Below are 21,141 nucleotides of genomic sequence, written 5' to 3' on the forward strand. Positions count from 1 at the left end.
ATGATGAAGAGGGAAGAACCAACAGCATGAAAAGAATGGAAGTAAACTCTTTGTTAATTTGGGTGTCTGGTAGGCTCAGCTACCTAGAAATGCAAAGAGTGCTATTGTCCCCTGAGGGTATCCACGAAAAGGAACAGTTAAATGCTGGTTCTTTTCCGAGTAGTGCTGAAAGAACTCCTTGTAACTATCGCAGCCACCGTTTTCAAAGCTCCTAGCTTCAAATCTTTCTGTTTTTATACTGTTTTGTGTATTGAGGACCAATATTGATTTAAGAATGCTCTAACAAATTCTTGGTATGTTTTACATGTGTTACTGGCTCCTGTTCCCTGTGATATTGCGCCCCCTTCAAAACGATTGGTTGCAGATTTGATTTTCTGCTGTTCTGTCATGCTGTCAGGTATGATACCCTCAAACTGATGAATGAAAGTAACAGGATGTATGCTACCTTTGCTAGAAAAGTTATGAAATTTGTAAGCATTGGCATTACTGACTACTTCATTAATATGAACAACACCCTTACGTTGTTCAACCCACGTTTCTAGTTTGTTTTAACACAACTTCCATATAATCTATATTTTTATTCACCTCACTTAGTTGAGATATGTTTTCTATCTTCTGCTCTATTCCTCTCAAACGACCCTGAATCGTTCTATTCGTGATACTTTATGGCTAATGCCTACATTTTCGTCCTTTAAGTCTACGACTTATTTGTTTTGCCTTTCATGGGTGTCTTGGCAAGTTTTGTTTATATTACTCTGACCATTATTTAATTTAATGGCTTCATCCTTAACTGACAATACAAAAGTATCTTCAACTTGCATGAGATCATTTATTTTTGCTACTTCATCATCAGTCTTATGATTAACCTCTTGCTTACACTTATCTAATTTTTGATCCCATTCCTTATTCTCATGTTCAGTTCTTTTCTCACAAGACCAATTCTAGTTTCATGAGAATCAAACCTGTTCTCTAAATTTTTAAACTAATTAATTTTTGTTATGTCTTTATCTGTTGCTTCTATTTTATAAGCAAGTAATGCTTGCCCTTCCTTTAATTCTTTTTGCACCTGTTCTATCTGTTCTAGCTTTATTTTTAATTTTTTTGCCCATGTTCTGTCTTTTCTTCTAGCCTTATTTTTAATTCTTTTGCCTGGATACTAACTCCATTAATATTTCAACCATACTTTTATTATTATCGTCTATAGGCAATGTATTAGCTGATGCTGTTCCATGGCTTAATCTACTTGTTCTACTTATTGATTCAATAGTAATGGTGGTGTCAGTCACCACCTCTGACATCACCATTCACCTTATTTAACTTATCAGTTACATTACTAATTTCATCTGGCATGCCCTACAATTGGCTTGCCTCTTCAGTTTCATTACCCTGAGGCTGCACGGCCTGTCTAGTTCTAAGATTGCACTACGTTTTGCTTTCTCCAGACATTTTGTTATTAAAGAAATTACTGCGAAACACTTTAACAATATTCTTAAAAATCCCTATGGTTGTCAATGCTAGCTTCCTCCCGCTAGCTGTAAAGTGATTAGCATACACGCTACCTTCTTCTCCGGCGCGATGCTGATGCTCACCGCATTGTCTTTGTCGTGTTGAGTGTCTTATGCTGCCATAGTCAACCACAGACGCCTATCTCTGCCGTTCGCAGCTCACTGACGTTGGACTGCAGCTGTTGGAGGCGACAGGTGTTGCTTCCAAGTCATCCGCCTCGCCTGCTGTACGCTGCTCTGCTAACTGATCCCAGAAGCCGGCTGAGGTGGCCGAGCGGTTCTAGGCGCTACAGTCTGGAACCGCGCGACCGCTACGGTCGCAGGTTCGAAACCTGCCTTGGGCATGGATGTGTGTGATGTCCTTAGGTTAGTTAGGTTTAAGTAGTTCTAAGTTCTAGGGGACTGATGACCTCAGAAGTTAAGTCCCATAGTGCTCAGAGCCATTTGAATAATTTTTTTTATCCCTGAAGCGTTGTTTCTCGTAGCAGTGAATTAAAACGTAATCCCTTTGGACCATGCACATATTTATAACTTTACACTTGGACTTGCGTTTTCGCGTTTTCACTTTCAACTACGCGACGCGGTTTAATTAGCGGCATTTATAAATTTTGTTGCCTAACAGTTCAAAGAAACTTACAAAAGTTCAAACAATATACAATTTCACAGTTCACACAGTGTCGCTTTTTATCTTTTTCACTGTTCATATGCTACTGATTCGGTCGTTTTATGATAATCATTACAGTCCACTGTTGTCACTATGATTTTCACGTCTCACCCAGTTCACAGTTCTCGCTGACGGATAGTAACCATGTTTAAATTATGTGTCCTTTGGAAGTCACATCTGGAAGCTGGAGAGATCTGGAGAGACTGAATAAGAGTCTCTAACCGTTCTTTCTACCAATCTGTCGTCTTTTAAAGTTGTGTTCCCAGCGCATAAGACAGCTCGTCGGTCGTGATATGTTCTTCGGCGGAGGCTGCTGTGCTGTCGTCTCGAACCTGTGGGTGTGCTTTCTGTGGGATGACTCTTTCCCAGGTTAGTCTCTGTATCTACAGAGAGCAAGATTTGTAGTACTGACAATGATGGTAAGCGACACTTCTCATTAATGTGTCCTGTTTGGTTATTATTTAAATATTCACTCATTTTACACTGTCTTTTAGAACACTCGACAAAGCTTTTCCATCCAACTCCTGATATATACTACAACATGCCTTCCAGAACGCCAGAAACAGAGTGACTAGCGCAGCCGAAGAACGTCGTGTCCCTGGCGCGCCAAAGCGACCAGAAGGTGTCCGAAACACTTCGGTTGCAATATCGTTACTCCTACGTTTCTGAAAACTAGTGAAATTTAATTAACAAGAACTATAGACTCGTAGGGTCATTATGAGAGATTCTCACACTAAAAACTGGGTTAAATACAATGAAAGGTATATAAATAATTAATAAGAGAAGTTAGCCGTTTTGGCGCCTAGCACCCGAATGTGCCGACCAATAAGAAGCAAGTTCACGACAATTGGCGGACTCTCCGACGGGACTGGTCGCTTGTTCCTCACTCGACGTTTGTACCACATGATCCTTCGCGTGTATCAAGCTGCATTAAGGCGAGCTTCTAGCAAAATAAATTACTGGCGGCCACATCCAGGAATATCACAGCAGGAGACCTCCGTTCTGGTCGCCGCTGCTTCCGCATAAAGTCCCAATGTTTCTGAGATCAGCTTCTTCCCTTTCCGTTTCTCCCCCTCCATCTTCAATTTACATAATATGCATCACAGTTGCATATTCCGTGTGGTGTCTGTTTTTTCGGACATGTCCGAATGAACAGACACCACACATTCGTATAATCTGAAGTCTGGTTACAAACATGCGCTTCTGTCGCCCCATATCACATTCTGGCCATGAACCATTTTTTATTTAATGAGTTGAAGAGACGCAGTCGAGTCTTTCCATTCCCTAATATGAAGTTTTACTAGTAGGACGAGAATATTATTATATACATCAAAAAAGGTTTTGCATCATCTCGGTTCCTAGAATTCCGGAGCCTGTACAGAAAATTGGAATAGAGATCAACATAAACATCATTTTTGCCCTTTTTATTGCTCATGAACGCCACACATTGCATGTTGTACCACCATAGAGCGAGACCTTTTGACGTGGTGGTCCAGATTGCTGTACACACCGTTACCTCTAATAGCCAGTACCACGTCCTCTTGCACTGATGCATGCCTGTATTCGTCGTGGCATACTATCCGCAAGTTCATCAAGGCACTGTTAGTCCAGATTGTCCCACACCTCAACGGCGATTCGGCGTAGATCCCTCATTGTGGTTGGTGGGTCACGTCGTCCATAAACAGCCCTTTTCAGTCTATCCCAGGCATGTTCGATAGGGTTCATGCCTGGAGAACGTTCTGGCCACTCTTGTCGAGCGATGTCATTATCCTGAGGGAAGTCATTCACAAGATGCGCACGATGGGAGCGAGAATTGTCGTCAACGAAGACGAATGCCTCGCCAAATGGTTGCACTATCAGTCGGAGGATGGCATTCACGTATCGTACAGCCGTTACGGCACCTTCGATGACCACCGAGTACGTTGGCCGCACGTAATGCCACCCCAAAACATCAGGAAACCTCCACATTGCTGCATTCGCTGTACAGTGTGTCTAAGGCGTTCAGCCTGACCGGGTTGCCTCCAAACACGTCCCCGATGATTGTCTGGTTGAGGGCATATGCGACACTCATCAGTGAAGAGAACCTGGTGCTAATCCTGAGCGGTCCATTCGGCATGTTGCTAGGCCCATCTGTGCTGCGTTGCATGGTGTCGTGGTAGCAAAGACGGACCTCGCCATGGACGTCGGGAGTGATGTTGCGCATCATGCAGCCTATTGCACACTGTTTGAGTCGTAACATGACGTCCTGTGGTTGCACGAATAGCATTATTCAACATGGTGGCGTTGCTGTCACGGTTCCTCCTAGCCATAATCCTTAGGTAGCGGTCATCCACTGCAGTAGCAGTCCTTGGGCGGCCTGAGCGAGTCATGTCATCGACAGTTCTTGTCTCTCTGTATCTCCTCCATGTCCGAACAACATCGCTTTGGTTCACTCTGAGACTCCTGGACACTCCCCTTGTTGAGGGCCCTTCCTGGCACAAAGTAGCAATGCGGACGCGATCCAACCGCGGTACTGACCGTCTAGGCATGGTTGAACTACAGACAACACGAGTCGTGTACCTCCTCCTTCCTGATGGAATGACTGGAACTGATCGGCTGTCGGACTCTTTCCGTACAGTAGGCGCTGCTCATGCATGGTTGTTTCCATCTTTGGGCGGGTTTAGTGACATCTCTGTACAGTCAAAGGGACTATGTCTGTGATACAATATCCACAGTCAATGTCTATCTTCTGGGGTTCTGGGAACTGGGGTGATGCAAAACTTTTTTTGATGAGTGTCTGTCTAGATTTTTGCGTTGTGTTTTAACACGCCAGTAACCTTATACACCGACGGAAAAAATCTCAACACCAAGGAGTTGTGCAACATAAACGAAAGTTGGTAGGCATGTCTGTACATCTGAAAGATTATATCTATTCAAATTTCGCGCCAGTCGCGTAAGAGTGACGATAGTGGCGCCACTGTGAGGATGGAAATCTGGTGTACTTTAAATTCACGCTGTCACGGTGGTGAGCATTAGTTACCATTGAGGTTGGACATGGTGAGTTTATGCTACTCAAGAATGCCTTTAAGGCGGCAAAGATGCCTTTATCAACACCTCATTGAGTTTAAACGAGGTCATATAATAGACCTACGAGATGCTAGATGTTAGTTCCGTTATAATGCAGAAAACCTTGCCAGGAATGTAGCCAGTATACATGTCTTCTGGCAGCGGTGGTCACGGATAGGAAAGGTCGCAAGAAGACCAGGCTCCAGACGCCATGTGCACTACCGAGAGGGAAGACCATCGTTTCCAGTGTATGGCTCTGGCGCATCGGTGCATCTGCAGCAGCAGTCTGAGCACTTGCTGAAACCACAGCGACGCAACGAATTGTTACAGATCGATTAGTTCAAAGAAATCTTTGAGCCAGACGATTTGATTCCACTGACCTCTGACCACCACTGTTTTCGACTTCAGTGATGTCAAGCGAGTGGTCATGGAGGGAAGGGTGGGGGTCTGTTGTATTTTGTTGTGAAAACTGCTTCTGCCTGGCAGTGACGGCCTTGTGTCGATTAGGAGGAGGCCAGTCGAGGATCTGCAACCAACCTGACTGCGTATTAGACCAACTGGATCTATACCTGGATGTGATTTCATATGAGAACTGTAGCACTCTCATGGTTAACTCATGCACCCTGACTGCAAATTTGTACATCACTCTGGTGATTCGACCCGTTGTGCTGCGATTCATGGACAGCATTCCAGCAGATGTTTTACAACGCTCGCCCACATACCGCTATTGTAACTCAACATGCTCTACAGCTTGTCGACATGTTGCCTAAGCCTGCTCGATCACCAGATCCTTATGTACTCCAATCGAGCACGTATGGGACATCATCGGACGACAACTCCACTGTCATCCACAAACAGCATTATCGTCCTTGTATTGATCGACCAAACGCAACAGGCATGGAAGTCCATCCCACAAAGTGATTTCCGGCATATGTACAACAAATGCATGTACGGTTGCATACCTTCATTCAACATTTTGGAGGTTACATCGGTTACCTTGCAATATTAATCACTGAAATATTTTGCCCAGACAAATGTATTCCCGAAATTTCGTTATTCTACATTAATTATTTTTTGGTGTTGCGTTTTGTTTCTGTCAGCATATTTTGTACTTACCTGGCGTATCTTCACATTTTACCTTCTTAGATTAATGGGAATTATTAATTTTTATGTGATTTTCGGCATAAGAGACTTACAGTGGTGTTGAATTAGTGGACCATGGTTTTCCTTAATGTTCATTGATGAGGTAGGGAGTATTGTTCTTATGTTAGATAATGGACATGCATTTGATGTGCATAAGCATTATAATCCCATGACGTAACTTAAAATGGTTTTTAAGTGAACAGGTATATTTTTTCTTTAGTTTTTCTGAGATTTTCACTATTATTTGGCTGTATTGGCCATTTCCGGTGATGTATCCAAGTTAAGGCACTGATAGTTTATCACATGCTCTGGTTAGTTTATGCTACCATTTCTCTAGTTGAAACTACAGGTTAATTTTGATATAGGTGTAATAATTCGCTGTGTCTCTCTTGCTGTGTGCTCCCAAGTATGCTACAGTGTGCTATGTTTTCAAGGACTGTTACTCTGTGAGGTAGTATAAAGTATTTTAAAGTGAGTAGGTAGGATTTTAATATTAGAAGTTCATGGGTTTCGTTGTGTAGCCTTTGCTATCCCTTAATTTTAACCGTAACTCCAGTGTTTTGTCGGTACATTGTCTTTTTAAGTGGTCCAAGTTAATGGAATCAACGTTGAGGCTTAATATATCAATGATTGCTTTTATGAATTGTATTTTACTTTTATCCAGCTGTTTTAAGCAGCTAAACTTAAATATTGAATTATATTTACCTCGGGATCAATTTAGCATCTGTCGTTAACGTTAAACTTGTAACTACTTCTTCAAATGGAACAGTCTACATATATTTCATGAGTTGTTAGTTTCTACTACTGTGCCTCACCATCATTATGGTAGAGTATAAATTCGTGGCATTCTAAGGAAATCAACCACCTGCATGCACCCAGAAATTAGAAATTTTTCTCTTTTCTGAATGAGAATATGCTGTGTAATAAAAGAAAAGATTTTGTACTTCTGTATTTTAACACTGGTTAATGTAGATTAGGATTTCCTTTGTTTTATGGTACACAATTTCTTGCACTTAGTAATGGAATTTTACATTTTTATTGAAACTGTCGTGATATGTTCTAGTCTGTAGAACTGTGTGCAACTATTACCCATAACTAATACATGGAGGATGTTATTACTGTTTTTCAGTTGTACTTAATCCAGTTCTAATCCAAGTTAGGTGTCAATGTTTTGCAGTGTGCTGATTATTATATTTGTCACCCAAATTATTGATTTTTTTCCTACTCTAAGCACGCCCCTTGTATCCCATACACTGAAATATTTTCTCTTTCTTTGACCAAATCTCCTGTTCTATGAAATATATTCTCTTTCTTTGACCAAATCTCCTGTTCTATCATTGAATGTCAGCCCTGGTTCCCCAGTCACAAGTCCTGACCGCTCGACCACCCGTACATTGTCATCACACGCGGGTGCAACAGCCTCCTTGTATCCCCATAACTGTACAATGGTTTAGAGCATTTTAAATTTATTTAAGATAATAAGTCTGTATTGCTTTTGAATATATGATTGTTCATTATGATTATATACTAAGCAGAATACTTCAGTTCAGTGTAACTGCAGAATATACACCACTGAGTATCTGACTATAGCGAATAATTTTAATATTACATATATCAGCTGGCGAACTGAAAACAGTACAGTACTATTCGATTGTTTCCTGTTTGGATTAAGCAGCAAGGAAGGGGATCCACGAAGTTTATACCACAATGTAAATGCGTGTCCAAATATATGATACCTGCACTTTCTTACTGAAATGCTCGCCTTCTGTTCTTGATGTATCATCAGCAAATGATTTCGAAAAAATTGTGATTTTATAATGTGAAACAGTGTTGATACTTCTGTGAATAATAGTGCAGGCACAACATTGTTACTGTGGAAGACAATAGAGAGGCATAGATATATGAAAGAAGAAAGCAGGAATGTTCATCTTTGTCTGATTAATGTTTTGTGGATAGAGTTAAGCAAAACAGGACATTTACTTCAAGTTATATATTTAATGGTACAGTTTAACATACATTAAATCTGAATGATGATCTTCCCTCTTAGTCAAAATAAGTTACAATCTATGTTGTAATATAGAAAAGATTTTCACAGAATATGAAAAATAAAATACAGACTTTTCATACATTAGACTGATGACAAAAAATACATATGACAGGTTTCAAAGGAATTTTCCTTAAATTTCATTCTTGTCAAGACTATACTCTGAGAAAAAATAACAATTATACATCTGTTAATCTCATGTCATGAAGCTGTCTTTTAAAATTAATGATTTATGTTAAAAAAGTGTCTTTTGGATGGTACATATGTTTATACTTTAATTCACTCAAATGTATAAACAGTATATAATGACATATGTTAAAATATATTGATTCGTGCATTTGCCTTGATATGTGTTTGTGGAAAGTATGTAGCATTTTGCATCACCTCATATAAATATAATTCACACTAAACTTTAATAGATCTTATGAAATGTAAATTTCAGTATTAAATTATATTTAAAAATACTTTTCTTTATTTGATATGTATCGCAATGGATGTTTTTGTTAGTGTTTTAGAGATATTAAGTCATGTAAATTTCTTGTAATATTTTAAAGTATAATTGAATTAAAATATGTAGTCATATAATATCTTCACTGATGCAATTAGTTTACTGTAAATGAAATTAAGGAAGACAACTGTGTGGAAACATGTTGCAATAAAGTCATATTTCTCAAATATCACAACAGCTTATAATGAGGCCATAGACGAGAGGAACAGTGAACACTATCGATGAGGATGTTCTATACTTTTAAGAGATAACCTTGTGATATTATGCTGTAGTTTTTGTCAGTGGCATTTGTAATCTCTTACACATCTGTAACTTCACTTTTTTGTCATTATGTCAGCAGTTGTCTATATTATTCTCAACATTAAATATAAACATCGATTTATTATATATTTTATTCATACAGGAACATCAACATAGATACATAAATTTTCAGGGATTGCTGGGAGTATAGGACAGACTTGGTAATATATATGCAGCAGTCATTAGAGCATTTTTGTATTAAATGAAGCTCACAATTTTATAAGTTATGAGAGGATTTGTCGAAGTAACTTTCCAGGAATTTTTAGTCACATATTATAATGCTTCATAGGTTGCTTCGAATGCCCACCTTTTACTTTAACGCTGAATGTGAATTTCATCAGAGCAATGCCTCATAGACTTGCACCATGTTGTGAATGAAACGGGATTCACAATCATGCTATGCTTAATATCTCATCAAATATTTAAAAACAAGTTTTTTCTGTTCAGTAAGAATTCTTGCTTTGTAATTTCGTAGAAATATAATATGCTTTTCGTTCATAGAACTTCATTCCTAAAAAGTTTTAAAAGGTACTATGACAATGCAGCAGTATAATACTGTTCTCCTTATCAAAACATTTCAGTGACTTCTTTATTGAATAAATCCACTGCACTTAAGGATACAGAGATAAGGAAAACAGACTACCGCGAAATTTATTTAACTTGTTATTTACTACAACAATTTTATCAAAATCCTCTCATAATAACAATGCAAAATGAAACTCTAAGCCTGTGAACGTTTACGATGAACATGGGGAGTTTCAGAGATTAACTACTGCAAGGACACTCATTCATTCTATGTAATGCTTTTCAAAATCCAGAGAATTTTTGAATATTTTCTTTGTTTGTGTACGCCATAATCACAAGATGATTTATATAGGCCTTAAGTAATCATGTGTCTTCCAATTATTTGCGACGAATATGATTAAATGAAGCCACTTTCCCAGTAATACGTTTCTCCCCTGCAGTGTGCTCTATGTCTTCCTTCACTTGGTCGGCAGCAACAGGACCGATGCAGATGAGGGGATCTTTGAAGTACGAACAAACCTATAAGAGCAACAGACAAAATTCATGATAAGCCACATCACGCACTTGAATTCCGAAATTACTTCCTTTTGCAATTCCGGATTGTATTAATGGGTAGCAAGTAACTGTAACTTGCACTAACCTTGCGAGGGGCCTGGCGGTGACGTCTCTGCAATTGGCAGCACAGACCTTTACTGATGTCACATTCACTGCTCATAGTACAGTCTTCACCTGTAAACAAATACAATTGTCAATTTCAGATTGACATAAATATATGAAGGGTTTAAGCTGTTAATGATATCAAAGCTTTTATAGCGGTCACCACACTGAGAATTCGCTGCTGCAAGTCCATCGCAAAGAGTAAACACTTTAAAAAGGGATCAACATGTATTGTTACTGACAAATTTCCATCGCCTCACACTCAAAAAATGGTTCAAATGGCTATGAGAACTATGAGATTCAACATCTGAGGTCATCAGTCCCCTAGAACTTAGAACTACTTAAACCTAACTAACCTAAGGACATCACACACATCCATGCCCGAGGCAGGATTCGAACCTGCGACCGTAGCAGTCACGCGGTTCCAGACTGAAGCGCCTAGAACCACTCGGTCACTGCGCCCGGCGCCTCACACTCAACCTCACAAACACAGGACGAGATTAGACCACAACATCAAGTCCCATCGCACAGAAAAACAAGTAAAACTTAATTTTTGTATAACATCAAGCGTATAAAATTCGATATCTTTGGAGGGACAAAGAGTGGGCACAGTGTCTTAATAATCTGAAGCATTCACGGAGTCTTTCAGATAAAATATGAAATGACATTTTAAATTTCTTGTGGTAGAAGAAACTCATTTCAGATGACACGTGTTGTGTCAGCTGCCAAAATGCAGCAATGTGGAAGCTTTGCTCATTCCTACACAATAGTAATGCACTCTACGAGAATGATCTGTCATCTCTGCATTCCCCTGTTACCATCTCACCCGTCCTAAGCGTACAATCGAGCGGGGTTTGGAGGTTGTAATAGCAGTTGATTTTAACGTAATCTTTGCTCCATTTTATCTCGTAATACTGATGTATTACATTTTACTGACGGAAATGGAAAACCACTCCAGTAACCGAGGAAAACCTAGTAAAAAAAAAGAACAAACGTTAACAACCATGGCTACCAGATTTCTGATTGTTAATTCGGTGCGTCATTTTCTCCAAACGAGGTTTGTGAAGCATTATGCCCGAAAAAAAATTTCACCAAGATATAAAAATTGCAATATACAAAATCTTTTTAATATTCATATCTGTGTCTGTGTGTTATTTGAAGTGAGAGATATTTAGTTGTTTTTGATACGATCAACATAGCTTTAGTATGACTGGATCATGATCGCTATTATAGCGTAGCTGTAGAAAGTATCCCCACTGCCATTTCGAGCGGTTTAAGAAGTCAAAGAAGCAGTCGTACCGCAGTTTGATCCTTGTCGCCAACAGTTACAATGCAACACCTACAATGAACAACAGAATTAAAGGATCAGTTTTTCGAAAGCCCGTAATTGCTACCCAGTGCAACGCTTAAGTTTGAAAGTTGGCTCGAAGTTGCGTATAACCTTCTTGTGTAATGGCGCAAAAGTGTGGCGCTCTGCGACGTCTCCCTCGGGATCGACGAAAGGTCTCACACCCCGTCTTATCAACATTTCATCCCATTTAGACCGGCTTTGAATTCACGCATTCTTCTTATTAGAGGCTGAGGAAAACATTCCAGACTCAGCGCCGCTCAGAAAATGCCACACGTGGTGGCGTAAAGGGCATCAATGCAATCACCCCCTTCCGTGGGATATCGACTCTCGCACATTTCGCCATCAAAATAGACAGTTCACGGTCACAACTGTTGCGAGTGCTGACACCCTCGGTCGTTTTAACCCTTCTCTAAGGGACAATGTGGGACTGCATCCCCATCAACATTTTCGCACCCTTTATATGGAGTGCAACAATTTTTGCTCTCGTGTACAGATTGGAAAATCCTGCCTCGGGCGTGGATGTGTGTGATATCTTTAGGTTAGTTAGGTTTAAGTAGTTCTGCGTTCTAGGGGACTGATGACCTTACGCGAACATTACTGCGTATCAGCTATACAGGGTGAGTCACCTAACGTTACCGCTGGATATATTTCGTAAACCACATCAAATACTGACGAACCGATTAGACAGACCGAACGTGAGGAGAGGGGCTAGTGTAATTGTTTAATACAAACCGTACAAAAGTGCACGGAAGTATGTTTTTTAACACAAACCTACGTTTTTTTAAAAATGGAAACACGTTAGTTTTGTTAGCACATCTGAACATATAAACTAATAAGTAATCAGTGCCGTTTGTTGCATTGTAAAATGTTAATTACATCCGGAGATATGGTAGCCTAAAGTTGACGCTTGAAACATTGTCCTCACTTCAATGCAGGGGCCCAAACAGCTGCAACATACATCGCGTTTCTACAGAATGATCCGCCAACGTTGCTCGAAAATGTCCCACTGGAAACGCGTCCACGTATGTGGTATCAGCATGATGGTGCACCTGCACATTCCGCAATTAACACCAGGCTGACCCTTGACAGGATGTTCGACGGGCGTTTCATAGGACGTGGAGGACGCATAGATTGGACAGCCCGTTCTCCTGATCTTACACCTCTGGACTTCTTTCTGTGGGGTACGTTAAAGGAGAATGTGTACCGTGATGTGCCTACAACCCCAGAGGATATGAAACACCGTATTGTGGCAGCCTGCGGCGACATTACACCAGATGTACTGCGGCGTGTACGACATTCATCACGCCAGAGATTGCAATTGTGTGCAGCAAATGATTGCCACCACACTGAACATCTATTGGCCTGACATGTCGGGACACACTCTATTCCACTCCGTAATTGAAAACGGAAACCACGTGTGTACGTGTACCTCACCTCTCATGGTAATGTACATGTGCGTCAGTGAAAAAGACCAATAAAAAGGTGTTAGCGTGTGGACGTAATGTGCTGTTCCAGTCTCTTCTGTACCTAAGGACCATCACCGTTCCCTTTGGATCCCTACGTAATTCGGTACTCTCCGATACACACGATCGAACAGCGGAGAGCGGTACTCAAGCGTCAACTTTAGGTTACAATATCTCCGGATGTAATGAACACTTTACAATGCAACAAACGGCACTGATTACGTATTTGTTTATATGTTCAGATGTGCTAACAAAACTAACGTGTTTCCATTTAAAAAAACGTAGGTTTGTGTTAAAAAACATACTTCCGTGCATTTTTTTATGGTTTGTAGTAACCAATTACACTAGCCCCTCTCCTTACGTTCGGACTGTGGAATCGATTCGTCAGTATTTGATGTGGTTTACGAAATATATCCAGCGGTAATGTTAGGTGACTCACCCTGTATATCTTCAAGTTTGATCTCTTTCCCAGTGGCAATAGCATGTTCAGCAGGTTAACTCTGTATCACGAAGACAGAATCGGGCTGCAGTGGTTTGAGGACCATGATAGTGAACTTACGTTGTCTTGGCCAGTGAATTCGCTTGATCTGAAACCGATGGAGATATTTCATATTTTATTGGCTGCAGATCTCCATTCATAAACCACCAGCCCATAAATTGCGAGAACTGTGTGAACTGAGCATAAATATCTGGTGCTGTATACCTCCGAAAAACTACCAAGTACTTGCCGAATCCATATCACGCAGAATCACTGCTGTATTGCGTTCCCAAGGTAGACCAACACTTTATTAAGCAGGTGGTTATAACATTTTGTCTCATCGGTATATCTGGTTTAATATTTATCACAGATCCACAAACAAATAACTAAACGAACATTTCCCAAAGTAATTTTGCCATCCTCGTGTCATCTTTGTGATAGGTTTAGAAATTTTAGAATGTCTTTCATATGTGGAAGGAGGAAGATTAAGGTTTTACATCCAGATGGTGATGTGGTCATTAGAGATTGAGCTCAAGATTGGACTGACGAAGGATGGGGAAGGAAGTGGTTTAAAGTTCCGTCGACGTCGAGATCATTAGAGATGGCGGCCAAACTCGAACTGGGGATGGATGGGGAAACAAGTGGTTTAACGACCCGTCGACGACTCATTAGGGACAAAGCTCCAACTCGGAATGGGGAAGGGTTGACCAGAAAATGGTTTAATATCCCACCGATGAAAAGGTCATTATAGACAGAGCAGACAGAGCTTACGCTCAGACTAAGGAAGGATGAGAAATGAAATCAAATGAGTCATTTTTAAAGGAACCATCCTGGCAATTTCCTTAATTGATTCTAGGGAACTTGAACTGTTGTCTTCCTGAATGCGAGTCCTCTGGCTTACTAGTGTTGCCCTCCGCTCCCTGGTCTGTAGAGCTTAGTAGTTAGAGACAGGTGAAGCAATGGGTTCTACAATGGGGAATATAATCAGAAAATACTTACTGTACTGCTTCCTGTTGGTGAGAGGTGGCTGGCAAGTGCGCCCATCTGCGGAGTCTGCACACAACAAACCCGTCTCGCAGTCGCTGTCTCGGCGGCACAGCTCCCCCTGTTTCAGCCCGTACGCGAATAGGCAGGACCCTACAACTGAAAATATATCACCGCTGCTGCGGGCTCATCACGTCACAGCGTCCATAGGGCAGAATCTCACAGGTAAAGGACGAGGTAAGTCCTCATATTGACAATTTTGTGTCAAGTTGAAGAACACTGAGACAGTGGTATGACACCAAATAAAGGGCATGTGTTATCTGACGAACAGATTACACAAGCTTGCAATACTCGAACTGTAATTCTCTTATGCAGACACTAACACAGAAATAATCTTAGAAGAGGTAGCTGTTGTGGAAAACTGATAATTTTCTTATTTACAATGTAACAATGAAAGAAAACATAAATAGCGTTTTGCAGGGCTCACTGCCATTCGACGTGGAAAGGCGATTGTGTACCTGAGATAGGAGCAACAACCAAGTATAAGACACTGTCATCCAGAAAGTATCCACTTTAAATATTAGCTACATTGCAGGGAAATGAAAGTGTGACTGGCCTTGCACAACGTGAAAGACGTTCATTGGCCACACATTAACGTATATTAGATACCAACGAACAATTGGGCCAGTCATTTTGAAAACTAAAAGATAACTAGAACCCACAAAGATAGTTACAGTCAAATGAGAAAACACTGATGAGCAAAGTTATGGGTGGAAACAAATGGAAAATTTATTAACATGAATTATAATAATAACTAATGAACGAGGTTCGTATTAGTATGTGAACATATAAGTAAGAAAACGCGTAATGATGTACAGCTGATGAAGTAATGATACAGCTAAAGCATCAGTGAAACAAAACATTTCCGCTAACAGTCACAAATAATGATATTCAAAAAAGACCGATAATCAGAGTGTCCGTTGCCTACAAGACACACCGGGTGCCTTTTTATCGGAAACAGTGACTCACGGAGCTTAATTGTATAACCAAAACGTCGTTTCCTGTCGACAGAAAACTATTGCTACCACAGTTCAGCAGCACAAAAACGGTGAAGAGACACACCAACGTAGGCACCCATGTGCCATAGGGTTAACGACAAGTTGCACCTAACGAACCTCAGTAGTTACAATGGCCTGAATATGACGAGGTTATTTGAGACAGAACACAAGTTCAGATTAGGAAAGAAATGAGCGATAATTGCGTCGCCAAACTTTACACAGTTCTGTGAGTGGCAGCCATCTTTAACTACAATACTGACGTCTGCAAGCTTTAGCTTGTCAAAAATAAAACAATTGCTGACCTTTGTAATAAAAAGTTGAGGTATAGCGTGGCTTAAGCAGTCACTATTGCCGATTGTGGCTCCATGTGGGGTGGCTCTTACCTCTCCAATACTTGCACTATTAACAGCGTCACCCCCTGCGACTGACTTTTTTTAATGATTATTCCTTTTTATTTATGTGGGATCCTCCATCCACCCCTCACACTCCCGCCTTTCACTCACCGTTTCGCTTTCGTCAGCGCAGGCAAATAAGCCATAATTACTCGGATTATCACTCGTAGGATACAACATTGACTGCTTCATGTTTACTACCATATATGTCTGATATAATATTAACAGGCTGATGTGGCGTGCGTCTTCTACTTTGAGTGCTTGTACTAACAATAGCGCCAGAAACAGCGACTGCCTTCATTCTCATTGTTCCGTCCTTTATAATTTGGGGGATTCAATCCAAAAGTCAGAGACCTACATTTAACTTGTTACTATTGTCTACGTCAACGCTCGCACATTGGCCATAAAGTCCCACATTATCCCTGGTAGACAAATGAAATTTGTCAGGTGCACTGCGCTGGTTTTCAGTTTGTGGCTCAGATTGTATAACCGAACTGAAATAGTAAATTGAATTGAATAAATATCGGAGAGAAGCTTCCAATGATGATAGTGCTCCTATTTGATAGATCTGAAAAAGTCAACATAATGACACCTTCATTGGAGCCAGCATATGAGCAACAATTTCACGAATTATCATTCGCTAGGAATTGTTTGTTTCTTCTACTGATTTTTTATACTTTTATTGGTACGATTACCTAGATTTTGTAGCTATTTTTTATTTCATATATAGTTACATTTTTTGTACAGATATATGATGATGGCAACGTCTAAAATGTGTTGCTAGAATATGAAAGTGAGCAGGTACCAGAAAATGACTTTTCCTCAGAGACTTATTCACCCCATTGTGGGCAGCACCTATTGACAGTCTGGATGTAATACCTGGCATTCAAAAGTGAAAACGTTGACTCAAGGGTGTTAAGATGTTTCTACAAAAAGTCTTCTCCTGTCGACAGGAGACGGCTGCTACAACAGTCCCATAGAAAAAAAAAAGGATGAACACACAACGCTGTACAAACTTTTAGTACCTTCCCTTTGGATGTAGCTATAGAAAATAAGAAAAGATATTTCAAACAATAACAAGGACATAACACACCAAACAATATGACACAGATATAAAAACACACTTACAGGTAATGAACAAGGGAAAGTAAGAATGTTCGTAATAAGAATGGAAAGACGACAATAACATGACACAGCAGGAAATAATGTGAAATAATAAACACACATAATATAAATGCACATGGAAAAGTTAAATATCAAAGTTAAAACTAAAGTACAGTATAACCTCGTTAACGGGAACTCGAATAAGTCGTACTCGGCCAGCGCGTAAAAAATATTATTCCCACCAGGAATACTGTATGTGCCAAAAGCACTGAATAAGGTGCAAGAAAGGCCATCGGAAGAGAGTGAGGAGTAAGAGAATACAGATACCATTGCACCTTCCCGTCAGGAGATGTTTACAGCGTTAGACTGATTAGAATGCTTCGCTTCAACATCTGACGTCAGTGCTGGGTTTACGGAAGCTATCATTACAATCGGTTGTTCAAATAAAAAATACTATCGTTCCCATGAACGTCAGCGAACAATGAACGAATATTTTCCAAGAAGTAACGTACATGATTTGTGAGTACTTGGATATTACAATCACTTTATACTGTTATAAGTCTACAATAAAGTGATTGATAGTGTAGTGTATTACACATTAGTGTATTGCTGTACATGTATACTTATTAAAATCTTTTTTTCACTTAGTACGAATTTTTTTAACACGAGCTCCGGATTTTGCGGTCCCTTCGGATTCGGGTTAACGAAGTTGAACTGTATTACATGCTTTCTCCCGAGACCGGTTAGGTCATTGACCCGCATGCACCAGTCTTTTCAGCCTTTGAGCGCTTAACCTAAAGGAGGGACAGTGCCACTGGCCGGTTAAGTCCTAATGACTTGCATGCACCAGCCTTAGGCGTAGCACTAAAAAAAAATATGGGGACATAAAAAAAGTGAACACAATAAAATGACACAAAGACAAGAAAATACACTTGGCACAAACAACAATGTCGGTGAATAAAGTTTGAAGGCACCAACAAAAATGTATCATATCGCAAAAAATCACACAGACACAATATATTCATAAGTATTTGATATGAAACAAAGTGAAAATTTTCAGGCATAGAATGATAGACATGGTATACACTGCACAATCATAATTCAAATAATGGGCATGTCATAATAAGTGATAAACTGTCACTTTCATGTCATGTAAATTGTAAGCATATACGTACCACCTCACCCACAGATCCTTCGTCAGCTGTACCTCGTCTCGGATGTGGTCATCTAGGGATGTCCACATCAATAAGTTTGCATCTGTTCGGCACCTATATTCTGTGTGAGGCAAGCCACTCACACACTTCACACTTCCCACAAGACTGATGCACAGCCACACCAATAGAGAATATCACATACCAAAGGGATAATGATAACTCTCACAACTTGACAACCTGGTTATGGATTATAAAGGAGAATGAGGATGAGGGTTTAACACCCTTACAAGAAAGAGATCGTTAGAGATGGAGCACATGCTGAGATTAGAGAATCATTGCTAGGAAGTCAGATATATTCATTTCAAAGGAACCATGCATGTATTCGTCCTAAGCGAATTAGGCTCAGCACAGAAATCTAAATGTGGATGCCCAGACAGGGATTTGAACTGCTGTCCTCCCGAATGCGAGTTCAGTGTCTTACCACTGCACGACCTCACTCGGTATATTCATCAGGCAATAGGTACATTCGTCATTGCATTGTGTATAAGAGGCCTAGAAAAGTAGATTAAGATTGTTTCTCCACCTGCACACATGCACTTGAAATAATTTAGTGGTGGCATTAAAGAGGTTGAGTGATGTTGTCAAACAACCCTACAGAAGAAAGACATACCTGATATTATGACTACAGAGACCATCTAAAGTTGAGGTGAACCTTGAGAAATCTTCAGGCACTTAGAGCTACACTCATTAAATGTGGATATTGGTTTTTTCCTAAAGAAATAGTTGGCTGTATCTTAGTTGTGACATGAAGTCATGCAGCTGTTATGGAACAGTGTTGAAATATACATGAAGTTTGCAAAATCTGGTGTAGGTAGCCTTGGGTAAAGTCGTTCAGTGAATGGAAGGTGTATTTACTACACCACTAAAATAAGTTTCAGACAAAGTTATTATCATATATCTGTAGAAAAAAAAATTAAAATTAAGTAGCTATAAATTAAATTAAAATGAACTGCAAGACGAAGAAAATCTGACTCAAAAAAGGTTGCAAATCATTTGAAGATACATAACCCGTAAGACCACGTTCCTCATAGATACTGTAGTTACATGTTGTAGTAATAACAATCACAAGCAAATTGATAAAACTGTGCTTCTTTGTCATAGTAAGATACACGTGCTTGCTAGTGATACTCTGCGTGAGTGAGACTAATCACACATGTCCAACCAGACTGTTGAACACACACGCCAACAATGTGGGATCTCACGTACCAAATGGATAAAGAAGAATCACACCTAGACAACCTCAGTACTCATAACGAATGGGTTTGAGGATAACAAGTATAGAGATCAGAGTTCAACATTCTTAAAATGACGAAGTTATTTGAGACAGAACACAAGTTCAGATTAGGGAAGAAATTGTGTTGCCACACTCTACACAGTTCTGTGGGTGGCAGCCGTCTTTAACTTCAATACTGACGACTGCAAACATTAGTTTGTCAAAAATTAAACGATTGCTGACCTTTGTAATAAGAGTTTGAGGTATAGTGGGCCTCAAGCAGTCACTACTGCAGAATGTGGCTCCATGTGGCGTGGTTCTTTTCTCTCCAATACTTGCACTAGTAACAGCGTCACCCCCTAGACTGACTTTTTTAACGATTATTCCTTTTTATTTATGTGGGATGCTCCCTCCGCCCACTACACTTCCGCCTCAACCACCAATTTTGATTTTGAAAACGCTGGCAAATAAGCCATAATTCCTCAATACCGCCAGACTTAGCGACTGCCTTCATTCTAATTGTTGCGCCCTTTATATATTCGGTGCTTCATCCACCAGTCAGAGACCTACATTACACCTGTTAGGCAAATGACATTTGTCAGTGTCACTACGCTGCTTTTCAGTATGTGGCTCAGATTGTATAACCGAACTGAAATAGTAAATTGAATTGAATAAATATCTGAGAGAAACTTCCAATGATGATAGTTCTCCTATTTGAAAGGGCTCAAAAAGTCAAAATAATGACACCTTCATTGGAGCCAGCATATAAGCAACAATTTCACTAATTATCATTCGCTATGAATTGAATGTGTTTCCTACTGATTTGTAATACTTTTATTTGTACGATTACCTAGATTTTGTAGCTAGTTCTTATTTCATATATAGCTACATTTTTGGTACAGACATCTGATGATGGCAACGTACAAAATATGTTGTTAGAATATGAAAGTCAGCAGGTACCAGAAAATGACTTTCCCTCAGAGACATCATCACCCCATTGTGGGCAGCACCTATTGATAGTCTGCATGGCATACGTGGCATAGAAGAGTGAAAACGTTGACTCAAGGGTGTTAAGATATTTCTACAAAAAGTCTTTTCCTGTCGACAGGAGAATGCTGCTACAACAGTCCCATAGCAATAAAACAGTGGAGACACAACGCTGTACAAACTTTTAGTACCTTCCCTTTGGATGCAGCTATTGAAAATAAGAAAAGACATTCTAAACAATAACAAGGACATAACACACCAAACAGTATGACATAGATATAATAACAAACTTACAGGTATTGAACTAGGGAAAATATGAATATTCTTAAAAAGAAAGGAAAGACGACAACAACATGACACAGCAGGAAATATTGTGAAATAATAAACACACATAATATAAATGCACATGGAAAAGTTAAATATCAACCTAAAAAATAACGTACAGTATAACCTCGTTAACGGGAACTCGAATAAGACGAACTCTCGGTTAACGCGTAAAAGATATT

At 39.9% G+C, this 21,141-nt stretch overlaps 1 protein-coding gene across 1 annotated transcript in view; it reads right to left on the minus strand.

Annotated features, from left to right (window-relative positions):
- Positions 1 to 8,332: 8,332 nt before the first annotated feature.
- Positions 8,333 to 21,141, minus strand: part of LOC126471022 (ITG-like peptide) — an 87,321-nt gene continuing 74,512 nt past the window's right edge. Inside the window, exons 4-6 of the mRNA XM_050099082.1 lie at positions 14,683 to 14,826; positions 10,375 to 10,463; positions 8,333 to 10,253 (exon numbers count right to left, since the gene is read on the minus strand). Coding sequence (XP_049955039.1) covers positions 10,113 to 10,253; positions 10,375 to 10,463; positions 14,683 to 14,826 — 374 coding nt within the window. The 3' untranslated portion in view covers positions 8,333 to 10,112. The remainder of the gene's footprint in view (positions 10,254 to 10,374; positions 10,464 to 14,682; positions 14,827 to 21,141) is intronic.

This window comes from Schistocerca serialis, chromosome 3 (genome assembly GCF_023864345.2).
Source record: "Schistocerca serialis cubense isolate TAMUIC-IGC-003099 chromosome 3, iqSchSeri2.2, whole genome shotgun sequence".
Lineage (NCBI taxonomy): Eukaryota > Metazoa > Arthropoda > Insecta > Orthoptera > Acrididae > Schistocerca > Schistocerca serialis.